Source organism: Cricetulus griseus (genome assembly GCF_003668045.3).
Source record: "Cricetulus griseus strain 17A/GY chromosome 1 unlocalized genomic scaffold, alternate assembly CriGri-PICRH-1.0 chr1_1, whole genome shotgun sequence".
In the NCBI taxonomy this organism is placed as follows: Eukaryota; Metazoa; Chordata; class Mammalia; order Rodentia; family Cricetidae; genus Cricetulus; species Cricetulus griseus.
The window spans coordinates 192908247-192922099 of record NW_023276807.1 but is presented as its reverse complement, the minus strand read 5'-3'; the positions used below and the strand labels follow the sequence as shown (position 1 = coordinate 192922099).

General features: G+C 36.4%; 1 protein-coding gene across 1 annotated transcript in view; it reads left to right on the top strand.

Moving 5' to 3' along the window:
- Dnah12 (dynein axonemal heavy chain 12) overlaps nucleotides 1–13853 on the top strand; it is a 206294-nt gene that overhangs the window by 73948 nt on the left and 118493 nt on the right. The window contains exons 24-30 of the mRNA XM_035452634.1: nucleotides 7122–7241; nucleotides 7539–7695; nucleotides 7881–8053; nucleotides 10298–10450; nucleotides 10707–10946; nucleotides 11459–11704; nucleotides 12013–12132. Of these exons, the coding sequence (XP_035308525.1) occupies nucleotides 7122–7241; nucleotides 7539–7695; nucleotides 7881–8053; nucleotides 10298–10450; nucleotides 10707–10946; nucleotides 11459–11704; nucleotides 12013–12132 (1209 nt within the window). The remainder of the gene's footprint in view (nucleotides 1–7121; nucleotides 7242–7538; nucleotides 7696–7880; nucleotides 8054–10297; nucleotides 10451–10706; nucleotides 10947–11458; nucleotides 11705–12012; nucleotides 12133–13853) is intronic.

The following is a 13853-nucleotide window of genomic DNA, read 5'->3' as shown; positions in this document are numbered from 1 at the left end:
GTCTGGTGTTTCTGTCCAGTGGTGAGAGTTGGGTGTTGAATTCTCCCACTATAAGTGTGTGTGGTTTTATGTGTGATTTGAGTTTTAGTAATGTTTCTTTTACAAACATGTATGCCTTTGTATTTGGGGCATAAATGTTCAGAATTGAGACTTCATCCTGATAGATTTCTCCTGTGATGAGTAGGAAGTGACCTCCTTCATCTCTTTTGATTGATTTTAGTTTAAAATCCAGTTTGTTGGATATTATGAATGCTGCCCCTGCTTGTTTCTTGGGTCCATTTGATTGGAAAATCTTTCCCAAACCTTTAATTCTTAGGTACCATCTATCTTTGAAGTTGAGGTGTGTTTCTTGTATGCAGCAGAAGGATGGATTCTGTCTTCTCATCCATTCTGCTAATCTGTGTCTTTTTATAGGCGAGTTAAGACCATTAATGTTGATGGATATTAATGACCATTGATTGTTCATTCTTGTTTGTTTTTTAATTTGGTGATGGTGGTGAAATTATGTGTGGGATTCTATCCTTTTTTCCTTTTGTCTGTTGGTAAGTGGGATTATCTATTGCCTATATTTTTCTGGTTGTAGTTAACTTCCTTGGGTTGCCGATTTCCTTCCAGAACTTTCTGTAGGGCTGGATAGGTGGATATGCATTGTTTGAATCTGTTTTTGTCATCAAATATCTTGTTTTCTCCATCTATATTGATTGGAAGCTTTGCTGGGTATAGTAGTCTGGGCTGGCATCCATGGTCTCTTAGTGTAGGAAGAATATCTATCCAGGTACTTCTGGCTTTCAGAGTTTCCATGGAAAAGTCAGGTGTAATTCTGATAGGTTTGCTTTTATAAGTTACTTGACCTTTTTCCTTTGCTGCTCTTAATATTTTCTCTTTATTCTGTATGTTTGGTGTTTTGATTATTATGTGGCAAGGAGACATTATATTTTGGTTCAGTCTATTTAGTGTTCTGTAGGCTTATTGTATTTTTATTGGCATGTCTTTCTTTAGGTTGGGAACGTTTTCTTCTATGATTTTGTTGAATATGTTTTCTGAGCCTTTGAGTTGGATTTCTTCACCTTCCTCTATACCTATTAATCCTAGGTTTGGTCTTTTCTCCGTATCCCATATTTTCTGGATATTTTGTGTTAGGGATTTCTTGGACTTAAGACTTTCTTTGGTTGATGATTCTATTTCTGCTAGTGTGTCCTCAACTCCTGAGATTCTCTCTTCCATCTCTTGTATTCTGCTTATGTCTGTTGTTCCTGATCATTTACCCAGCTTTTCTATTTCCAGCATTCCCTCAGATTGTGCTTTCTTTATTGTCTCTATTTCAGTTTTTAGGTCTTGAACTGTTTCCTTGATTGATTTGTTGATATCTTGTATTTTTTTGGTTTTTTTTTTCTTCCATTTCTTTAAGGGATTTTCTCATGTCCTCTTTGAGGTCCTCTATCACTTTCATGAGGATGTTTTTAAGGTCATTCTCTTCTGCTTTATCTGCATTGTGATATTGAGGTCTTGCTGGTGTATGGTTCCTAGACTCCATTGCTGTCATATTGGGTTTTCTGTTGTTGAATGTGCTTTTTCCTTGATTGCTTCTCATCCTTTCTTCTGGTGGGTATAGCATGAGTCTCTTCCTCAACTGGTGGGTATGGGACCAAGGTTACCTTCTGGTAGATGTAAACAGTTCCAATATTCTGATGTCTGTCCTCTTGTCATGGATGGAGGCAGAACTGCCACAGGGTCCTCGGCAGGGTCCGGGTGTGTCGGATCAGATGACTCCAAGCAGGGTTGCTCTGTAGTTCTCTTTCTTAGTTGTGTCTTTGTGTGGCTTGGGTATCAAAGTTATTGTAGCCTCGTAAAAAGAGTTTGGCAATGTCCCTTCTGCTTCTATTGTGTGGAACAATTTGAGGAGTATTGGTATTGGATCTTCTTTGAATTTCTGGTAGAATTCTGCAGTGAATCCATCTGGCTCTGGGCTGTTTTTTTGTTGGGAGACTTCTGATGACTACTTCTATTTCCTTAGAGGTTATAGGTGTGTTTAAGTTGCTTATCTGTTCTTGATTCAATTTTGGTAAGTGATATCTGCCCAGAAACTTTGTCCATTTCCTTTAAATTTTCAAATATTGTGGAGTACAGGTTTTCAAAGTATGACCTGAAGATTCTCTGGATTTCCTCAGTGTCTATTGTTATGTCCCACTTTTCATTTCTGATTTTGTTAATTTGCATGTTCTCTCTCTGCCTTTTGGTTAGTATGGATAACGATTTGTCTATGTTGTTGATTTTCTTGAAGAACCAACTCTTTGTTACATTGATTCTTTGAATTGTTTTCTTTGTTTCGACTTTATTGATTTCTGCCCTCAGTTTGATTATTTCCTGGCTGTCTACTCCTCCAGGATAAATTTTCTACCATTTGTTCTAGAGCTTCCATCTGTGGGATCAACTCTCTGGTATGACTATTTTCTAGTTTCTTCATATGAGCACTTAGAGCTATGAACTTTCCTCTAAGTACTGCTTTCAAAGTGTCCCGTAAGTTTGGATATGTTGTGTCTTCATTTTCATTGAATTCTAGGAAATCTTTAATTTCTTTATTTCTTCCTTGACTCAGGAATGGTGCATTTGCCTGTTGTTCAATTTCCATGAGTTGGTAGGTTTTCTGCAATTTGTTTTGTTTTTGATTTCTAACTTTAAAGCATGGTGGTCTGATAAGACACAGGGGATTATTCCAGTTTTTTTGTACCTGTTGAGGTTTGCTATGTTGAAAAGTATGCGGTTGATTTTTTAGAAGGTTCCATATAATGCTGAAAAAAAGATATAATCTTTTGTGTTTGGATGGAAAGTTCTATAGATGTCTGTTAATCCCAATTGGGTCATAACTTCTGTTAGTTCCTTTGTCTCTTTGTTAAGTTTCTGTCTGGTGGTCCTGTCCAGTGGTGAGAGTGGGGTGTTGAAGTCTCCCACTCATAACTATGTGAGGTCTTATTTGTGATTTGAGTTTTAATAATGTTTCTTTTATGAATGTTGGTGCCTTTGTATATGGGGCATAGATGTTTAGAATTGAGACTTCTTCATGATGGATTTTTCCTGTGATGAATATGAAATGACCTTCTTCATCTTTTTTGATTGATTTTAGTTTGAAGTCTAACTTGTTATCTACTAGGATAGCTACCCCAGCTCGTTTCTTGAGTCCATTTGATTGGAATATCTTATCCCAACCCTTTTCTCTGGGGTAATGTCTGTCTTTGAATTTGAGGTGTGTTTCTTGTATGCAGCAGAAGGATGGATTCTGTCTTCATATCCAAACTGTTAGCCTGTGTCTTTTTATAGGCGAGTTAAGACCATTAATATTGAGGGAAATTAAGGTCCATTGAGTGTTTATTCTTTTTTGTTTTTTATTTGTTGTTGGTAGTGGTATTGTGTGTGGATTTACCCTGCTTTTTATTTTGGGTTTTTGTAAAGTGGAATTATCTATTGCCTATGTTTATATGAGTGTAGTTAATTTCCTTAGGTTGGAGTTTTCCATCCAGTACTTTCTGTAGGGCTGAATTAGTGGTTACATATTGTTTAAATCTGGTTTTGTTGTGGAATATCTTGTTTTCTGCATTTATAGTGATTGAAAGCTTTGCTGGGTATAGTAGTCTGGGCTGGCATCTGTGTTCTCTCAGAGTTGATAGAATATCTACCCAGGTACTTCTGGCTTTCAGAGTTTCCATGGAGAAGTCTGATGTAATTCTGATAGGTTTGCCTTTATATGTTACTTGGCCTTTTCTCCTTGCTGCTCTTAATATTCTTTCTTTATTCTTGTATGTTTGGTGTTTTAATTATTATGTGACGAGGGGACTTTTTTTGTGGTCCACTTTATTTGGTGTTCTGTAGGCTTCTTGTACTTTCATTGGCATGTCTTTCTTTAGGTTGGGAAAGTTTTCTTCTATGATTTTGTTGAATATGTTTTCTGCATCTTTGAGTTGGGTTTCTTCACCTTCTTCTATACCTATCATCCTTAGGTTTGGTCTTTTCATGGTGTCCCATATTTCTTGGATATTTTGTGTTAAGGATTTGTTGGACTTAAGATTTTCTTTGCTTGATGAATCTATTTCCTCTAGTTTATCTTCAGCATCTGAGACTCTGCCTTCCATCCCTTGTATTCTGTTGGTTATGCTTGCATCTGTGATTCCTGATTGTTTACTCAGCTTTTCCACTTCCAATATTCCCTCAGATTGTGTTTTCTTTATTGTCTCTATTTCAGTTTTCAGGTCCTGAACTGTTTCCTTCAGCTGTTTAATTGTATTTTCTTGGCTTTTTTGGCTTTCCTTGATTTCTTGCATCTTTTGGTTTGTCTTTTCTTCCATTTCTCTGAAGGATTTTCTAATTTCCTCTCGTAGGGTCTCTATCATCTGCATGAAGTTGTTTTTAAGGTTGCTCTCTTCTGCTTCTTCTGTGTTGGGATGTTCATGTCTTGCTGGTGTAGAGTCCCTAGACTCTGGTGGTGTCATATTGGTTTTCCTGTTGTTGGATGTGTTCTTATATTTTTGTCTTCCCATCTCTTCTTCCAGTGGGTACAGGTGGTATCACTTCCTTTCCTGATGTGTATGGGTCCAGTGTTCTCTTCAGGTGGGTGCAATTGGCTCCGATACTCTGATGGGTCTCAAGGTGGGTGCAAGCAAGTCTGAGGCACTCACTCTCCAGGTGGGCGAGAGCAGGACTGGATGTCAGCAGACTCTGGGTTGCTTGGTCCTCAGGGTTCAAGTCGTCCTGTCTGTAGACCCTTGCTCAGGAGTTCCCAGAGTGGGCAGGCAGAAGTTGGGCCCAACTCAGGGGCCAAAACAGCTCACCTCTGCACTCTCTGCACTCTGCACTCTGCACTGCCTGGGGGGCGGAATAGCCCAGTGATTTCAGCAGAGTCAGGGTCCCTGGGTCCTCAGGGACCAATTAAGTCTGCCTGCAGACCCTGGGGCGGGATTTCCCAGAGTGGGCAGGCAGAAGTTGGGCCCAGGGCAAGGGCCAAAGCAGCTCACCTCTGCACTCTCTGTACTCTGTGGGGGCTGGAATAGCCCAGCAATCTCAGCAGTGTCAGGGTCCCCCAAGATTGGCATTTTTACTATGTTGATCCTACCTATCCAAGAGCATGGGAGATCTTTCCATTTTCTGGTATCTTCTTTAGAAAAATATGTATAATAACATATACAACAATATGGTTATGTTAAAAGGAAGTTGTATTATCAGAGAGAATAATACTGTATAACAATTTAGAATGGGAGAGGGTTCAGCAATAAGCTCATAGAGGAAGTTAGACTGAGACTGAGATATGAAGGATAAATAGAAAATAGCTAGATAAAGAGTGAATTTGGTATCCTGTGTAATGACTCTGGGCTCAGAAAGATTCAAGGATTTGTAAGAAACTGTTAGAAGATCTTTGTGTCTGGAGTAAAATTAATATGATAGAGAATGAAGATAAATGAAGGCTGAAAGAAAGATGAGCAAGGGAATCATTTTTATTTTACAAAGGAAATTTAAAAATATTTTGATCAGGAGAAAGTCATAAAGAATAGATTAGCAGACTATCAAAACAGGAAGACAAATTAGGAGACCTTCATATTAGCCTAGAAGATAGATGAAGTGGTCTGACATTAGATAGTTGGTGGGAAATATGGAGGAAGTTAGGTGGATGAGAAATATATTTGTATCTAATTTCAGCAAGTCTTAAATTGGTTGTAGAGTAAAAGGGGAGGAGGGAGAAAGTCTCAATAATTACTTTAGTAATTTTTACATGAGCATATCAGTGAGATTTACTCTGGGGGAATGCCTGAAAGAGAAGTAGGTTTGTGGAGGCTTGTGAAAAGTCAGAATTTTATTTCATAAATGTCCAAATTAGAATGTTGCCAGACACAGTAGCTCACAGTTGCAATCTCAGAGCTGGAGAGACTGAGGAAAGTGAACTTCCCAGACTTTGAGGCAAACATCAGTACATAACAAGTTCCTGGGCAGCATTGGCTACACAGTGAGACTCTTGTCTCAAAAAGCAAAATAGGGACCACAGAAATGGCTAAACAGTTAAAGGTTCTTTCTGCCAAGCCTGACAAGCTGAGTCTGACCTCTAGAATCCGTATGATGGAATGAGGGAACTGATTCGCACCAGTTGTCTTTTGATCATCACATGTGCACTCTGGCATGTATACTCACCCCCACAATAAATAAGTAAACAAATACTTTTTAAAACTCAATAAATAAAACATTGCAGTGCTACTTACATATTTCTTGTAGGCTAATAGTCATGTGCTTTAGTACTTGCTGATCTACAGGTCAGATTCACTCAAACAAGTTGTTAAATAAAATTTCCAATTCACTTACTGCTTTTGAAACTTAACTACTTTAAAATTCTAAATAAGATGGACATAGGACAAACAGGAACTTATCCTTAACTGCAAACAAAATTCTTAACCTGCAAGGTATTTTTCCTCTTTTGGTCTTACACGAGCCTAGTTTTTACATTATATGGTCTCTGTCTTAGCTACTTTTCCTGTTGCTGTGATAAAATATAAGCAACTTAAAGAAGGAATCATTTGTTTTAGCTCACAATTCAAAGTACAGTCCATTGTGGCAGGGAAGTGAAGATAGCAGGAGCCAGAAGCAACCACAGCCAGGAAGAAGAGAGCCATGAATGCTTGCTAGTGCTTAGCTGTCTTCCTCCATTTTATATACTCGAGAATCCTCTATACAGGGTATGGCCCCACCCACAGTTAAGATGGGTCTTCTTGAATCAATTAACTAATCAAGATAAACCCCTGTAGTCCTGCCTAGAGGCCTACCTCCCAGGTAACTATAGACTCTGTCAGGTTGACAATTAACCAGCAGTTTGCTTTTCAGTTAAAATTTAACATCAATATATACATATTATATTTGACTTGTTTTCAAGTCTTTGTATGTGCATAAATTATACATTGTATAACCTTCACCTTCCTTATGTATGACTTTTCAAATATTTTTATATTTTCCTTATAATAGAAATAATGTGTATTGTTCACCAAAACTTGGCAATTAACCCAGCAAAAGAACATAAAAATTGTTGTTAAATGTTTACAGATGTCTTTTCTTTTGTAACCTTTTAAAGATAGAAATTCATTTTAATTACTCAGGCTTATCCAGAATCTGCAAGAAAAGACTGGGTCAGAGAGTGGCCTGGCCAGGTTGTGCTGTGTGTTTCTCAGATGTTCTGGACTTCCGAGACACAGGAAGTTATAAGTGGTGGAACAGAGGTAAAGCATTGTTTGATTTAAACAACAACATTCTTTCTTTCATTTCATATTTCTTTGTTTACTTGTTTGTTCTTTGCAAAGATAATATCCTCAATTTCTATATGTGGCATTAAAATTATACAAATTTTGGAAAGCTTGTTTTTACTAGGATTATACAAACTCACTCTTTAACTCACTTAATGTTTTGAAATAGATTATGAAGGCACAGTTATTTCATAAATAAGTATTTATAGTGTTTTGAGTCATATACATACATTTATATATAGCATCAATTAAACTGTCTCCATTATTTTGTAGGGATTAAAGAATTACTACAAGGAACTTCAGTATCAACTAAATGATATCGTAGAGCTAGTAAGAGGAAAATTGTCTAAACAGACCAGGATCACACTGGGTGCTTTGGTTACAATTGATGTTCATGCTAGGGATGTTGTTATGGACATGATTGAAATAGGTAGGTGACTTTTTCTTTAATTTAAAATGTAAAATATCAGTAGCTTCTAATAAACAAAGACTTGTGAGTTTTTTCTTAATAGGATCCTTTGGAATGGTCTTTAATTTGAAAACATGAATTATTTTAATATTTGCTGTTAGATTATTTTTCAGATTATTTTCACTTAATGATATCATTCTTTCTAGGTGTCTCACATGACACAGATTTCCAATGGCTTGCTCAGCTTCGTTATTACTGGGAATATGAGAATGCACGAGTTCGTATCATTAATTGCAATGTAAAATATGCTTATGAGTACCTTGGTAATTCCCCTCGTCTTGTCATAACTCCTCTGACTGACAGATGTTACAGAACATTGGTATGCACTTAAGTTATTTTGTATAGAATTTTTTTGTCCAAATTTAATATTGACTATCCTCATTTACTTAAAACATTTTTATAGGTGTGTGTGTGTGTGTGTGTGTGTGTGTGTGTGGTGAGAGAGAGAGAGAGAAGAGAGAGAGAGAGGAGAGAGAGAGAGGGAGGGAGGGAGAGGGAGGGAGGGAGGGAGAAGGAGAGGGAGGGGAGGAGGGGGAGGAGGCATGCAATGCATCAATACACATGTAGAAGTCAGAGAACAACTTTCAGGAGTCTGTTCTCTCCTACCTTATGGGACCTGGGGATTAAACTCAGGTTCTCAGGTTTGGTGTCAAATACCTTTACCTACTTGCCATCTCACTAGCCACTCATTTGTTAACTTAGCTCTAATAATCTAATGCACTTATCCTTTCCTAACCCCAACTTCTCTTTTAAAAATTATTTTAACATATATATATATGTTAAATATATATTAATATATATAAATATATATTTAACATATATATATATATGTTAAAAATGTGTGCATGTCAATGAAAATGCTGGTGTATGCCCCAGAATGCACATATGCCACAGAGGACAACTTTCAGGAGTGAGTCCATTTCTACCTTCTCCTATTGGTTCTGGGATTGAACTCAGGTTCCCAGGCTTGTGTGGCAAGCACTTTTTTTACTGCTCAGCTTGCTGCACTCCAAATTCTCTTTATATGGAATTGTAATACTAAGTATTTACTTCTCAGCCCCCCTTTTAACATACAAAAATGTTTGAATTCTATTGTATATAAGTCATAAGTCACTTCCAATGTGACTAATTAGAAAAAGAAAGGTACTGAAGATAAAAGACAAAACCAGAGCTTCAGAAAATAGTGTCAGATTTTACAGTGGAGTACTAGAGAAATGACAGGAGGATCAGAGTACAGTTGCATTCTAGAACTCCCAATTACTGCTGCTGAGTATGAACAACAGAACTAAAAGTAGGGGGCAGAGAGCTGCGCTTGGTTGAGAAGCTGTAAAGACAGAAGTATAACTATTAAAACCCATGATAATGATAATAATGGATAGAATATAGGACTCCTGGGTAAATCTAAATTTCAAATGATTACAAAATTTATTCATATGTACTTAAGGATAGAGATGCATTCTAGAAAATGTTTTTAGGCGATTGTGTCTTGTATAAATGCCACAAAATATATATTTGCAAAACGAGATGTTTCCCAAAACTAGATGGTATGGTCAACAGGATGAGGATGTATGACATATGTTATTGGCACCATCTACTGTTAACTGAAGTATCATTATGTGGTATTTGGTGTGCGTATGTGATGTTTTCTTTAAATAGAGCAAGAGAAGAAAGAGGAGTGCTAACAAATAATCCACTGTTCATCTGAAATTCAAATTTCCCTATGCATTCTGTATTTTTACTTGCTACATCTGCCAAGCCAACTTGGGATTTGAAGAGAAACATTTAGGAACTCATTTAATGTTGAGTAGGTTACAGTGTGAAGTTGAATTCTCTAAGTAGCAGATGAGATGAGGATCCTTGTCCATACAATTTATATAATTCATATACTAGTGAATTTAAATTCTGATTAATGGAAAAGAGGAATCCATGTTAACTGCAATATAAAGTAGAAAGCAATAATATTGGCAAGAGAAATATAGAGTAGTTCTTTTGGGCATGCAGAAAACCAAGAGTATGTTCTCCAAGGCAAAATCTAGAGAAATCATAAATGATATATTTGTTTGTCTTCAAAATATGGACCCCATTTGTACCACTTATTTCAGGTGTTTACCCTTTTGTAACTTGCCATTTGGAAGATATCTTTATTATCTTCTACTTTCTGAAAAAAAATCACCTTGAATGAATTTTACTCCCCCAGTGCTAGATTCTCTGTTCTTGAAGGGGAACTATGCATATGTGAAGTCTTAAACAAAAATTTTTTTAAAGATAAAATTTTATTAATTCACTCGGTTAAAGTATTTTCACTTGAAGATATAATCAGTATAAAATTATCCATGAGATATTTTACAATCTTTTATTCATTTATACTAAAGTCTTCAAATTAGACAACAATTTTTACAGCTGTAAATTTCTATGCTGAAAAGTAACTGAACAATATATAATAATAACTGGCTTCCCTGAAGCTATAAATACAAATAACTTCATTCGGCCAGCAACTATCTAGTTTGGTTTTTTTTCCTGGCTAATCATAGATTTCTTTTCACACATAACTTTTTTTTTTCAGATAGGAGCATTCTATTTAAACCTTGGAGGTGCTCCAGAAGGGCCAGCAGGCACAGGAAAAACTGAAACCACCAAAGACCTGGCTAAAGCTCTTGCTGTACAGTGTGTGGTGTTCAACTGCTCTGATGGGCTAGACTATCTAGCAATGGGAAAGGTAGTCATGTCAATTGTTACAGCTGGGTCTACCTGGGTACACCAAGGCAAACTGATGTGCTCATATTACTGGATTGTAGTTTCAGTGTTACTTGAGGTTTGATTTTAGTGGTAATGACATTGAAAATATCCTTGGAGCTTTTTAAGCTTAACTTTTAATTTTGACTTAGAAGTTCAAATGTTTTTGTGTGTTTTGTTTTGTTTACAAATGATGTCCTTTCTTAAGAAAATTCACCATTTTCCTCCTATATCCTTAGTTTTTTAAAGGATTGGCTTCTTCAGGCGCCTGGGCTTGCTTTGATGAGTTTAATCGGATTGAACTGGAAGTGTTATCAGTGGTGGCACAGCAGATTCTTTGCATTCAGAGAGCCATTCAACAGAAATTGGAGGTGTTTGTTTTTGAAGGGACAGAACTTAAACTCAATCCAAACTGTTTTGTAGCTATTACCATGAATCCTGGCTATGCAGGACGTTCTGAATTGCCAGACAATCTCAAGGTAATTTTTTTGAGAGTATAAGTTTGTTAATCAAAACTAATAGCATAATCCATTCAAACTGTAATAAATTCATCCATATAGCTTGTCATTTCCTTTCCCCTTTTCCCTTTCATAAAAAGTAAACTTCAAACCCTCGTTTGTTTGGTGATGCAGGGGGCTTGGGCTCAGGCATACTAAACAAGCACTCTACCCATGATTGCTTTTATTTTTTTTTTGAGAAGTCCCACTAAATTGCCTAGTTTGTCCCTGAACTTGCATTTCTCCCACTTTAATCTCTTAAGTAGCCAGGATTGTGCATATAAGCTACCATGCCCACTTTCTAAAGCATTTTTAGAAATCCAAAACTATCAAGTACATAAAAACATTTAACTACTGCTGAAAAAATAGTTTATAAATAGATGTTGCATTTAAGGAATAAACTTACTATCAACATCTTTTGATCCTATTTCTGCTTAGCTTTAAAAATGGTTTCTTCTGCCTAAGTAATATATTTCATTTATTATATGCCTCAGGTTCTTTTTAGAACAGTAGCTATGATGGTTCCAAACTATGCCCTTATAGCAGAGATCTCTCTCTACTCCTATGGATTTCTGAATGCAAAGCCTCTGTCTGTGAAGATAGTGATGACCTACAGGCTATGCTCAGAGCAGCTGTCATCTCAGTTCCATTATGACTATGGAATGAGAGCAGTGAAAGCAGTTTTAGTGGCAGCTGGAAATCTAAAATTAAAATATCCTGATGAAAATGAGGATATACTGGTAAGTATTAATTAAATATGTGCATTGTGAAAATATTAGTAGAAAGATAACTTCTTTAGTGAGATTAATCAGCAACTAAAAGAGTTATTGCTCCCAGTCTTTAAGGTAAGATTTTAGGTTACTTATTGTAACATTGTAACATTAATACAGATGCCTTTATGTTTGATAACCATAGTGTTAGTTTCTCATTATGGGAATTCTGTGATCAATGTAAAATAAATTGACTTTAGCTAAGAGTGTGTGTGTGTGTGTTCAGTGAGCATATAAGTGCAGGCAATTAAATTATATTATCCTTTTTGTGATTTTAGCTTCTTCGATCAATTAAAGATGTAAATGAACCAAAGTTTCTGTCACATGACATACCTTTATTTAATGGAATAACTAGTGACTTATTTCCTGGTATTAAACTTCCTGAAGCTGACTATAATGTAAGTGAACCCGTGAGAATGACTTACTCTGTACAACAAATTCAACTGATGGCTCAGTTGTTTACAAACCTTTATTGAATTGGGGACCTTATTCTGTTTGGATAGTCTTGTTATTTTGTTTTTTGAGATAGAGAGTTTCTCTGTGTAGCTTTGGGGCCTGTCCTGGAACTTGCTTTGTAGACCAGGCTGGCCTTGAATTCACAGAGATCTGCCTGCCTCTGCCTCCAGAATGCTGGAATTAAAGGCGTGCACCAGCACCGCCCCACTTTATTTTTATTTCGAAGCATATCTTTTTCATTCATTTGCTTTTGCTCTGCGAGTATTCTATAAGATGAAACAAGCAGCACATGTTTGGTCTTGTGTTTGTTTAATCCATGCATGCCACAGCTCTCAGAGAGGTCCGAGAACAGCTGGCAGGAGTAAGCTCTCAGGGACTGAACAAAAGTCCTCAGGCTTGTTGGTGGCAGGTGCTTTTACCTGCTGAGTCAGCCCAAATTAATTATTGATATGTAAGGAGTAACCCATGCTATTTTGTTAATTGTTTTAGGTTTTCACATCTGTTTTTCACTTGTTTCCTTGGTTGTTTGAAGGCTTTCTGTAGTGATATGCTTTCCTGAGTTTTACATAAAATGTACTTACAGCTGGCTTTTTAAAGTTGGTAGCAACTTTAATTTATATTTACATACTAAAACTCCTGTTTTCCCACATATTGTGTTTTTAATATCACACTTTGTATCTTATAATTTGTTATCACTTAGTTACATTTGACTTGTTTTGTGTTTTAATCTTTGTACCAGAGATAGAATTTGTTAACCAACTACCATTATTGTGTCATTGTGTTTGGGATTTGACAGTATACTCACTCTTTTCTCTTTTGTTAAGCAAGGAGTGAATCTATCTTTAATCACAAATATGATTTTTATAGAAAATCTTGAATAATTTACATAATAATTATAAAACATAGTTTAGCAAGGTTATGGAATACACTATACAAAATCCAATCACATTTTTGTATGTTTGCAATGAACAATCCAAAGTGAAATTAAGAAAACAGTTTATAGCCAGGTGTGGTGGAGCATGCCTTTGATTCCAGCACTTGGGAGGCAGAGGCAGGCAGATCTCTGTGAGTTTGAGGCCAGTCTGGTCTTCAAAGTGAGTTCCATGACAACCAGAGCGGTTACACAGAGGAAATCCTGTTTTGAAAAACCAAAACCAAACAAAACAAAAAAACCCCAAAACCAAAAACAAAACAAAACAAAACAAAACAAAAAAAAACACTGGTTCATTTTTAATAGCAACAAAAAGAATAAAATTCTGAAGAACTCTGAAATTTACAAGATTTCATTGAACAAAAGTAAACAAGCTTAGTGAAATAGTGCATTTCTAGGATCCCAGAATTCAAGACCAAGGAGTATGAAGCAGTAGGCTCTTGAGTTCAAGGCCATTTTGGGCTATACCTCAAGATGAGGGTAGGGGAAGAGAAGCAGAAGGGAGAAGAAAGGAAGGGGGAGGAGAGAAGAAAGAAGAAGAAATGGGACAAAAGGAAGGGACAGAAAGCAAAACAAGTTAAATAAGTGGGAAGATACCTCATGTTCATAGGTTGGGGAAATTAAAATGTCTAAGATAACAGTTTTCCACAAACTGATCCACAGCATCAATTCAGTCTCCACTAGAATCTCAACTGGCTTTTATAGGCATTTAGATTTTTAGATGGTCATTCT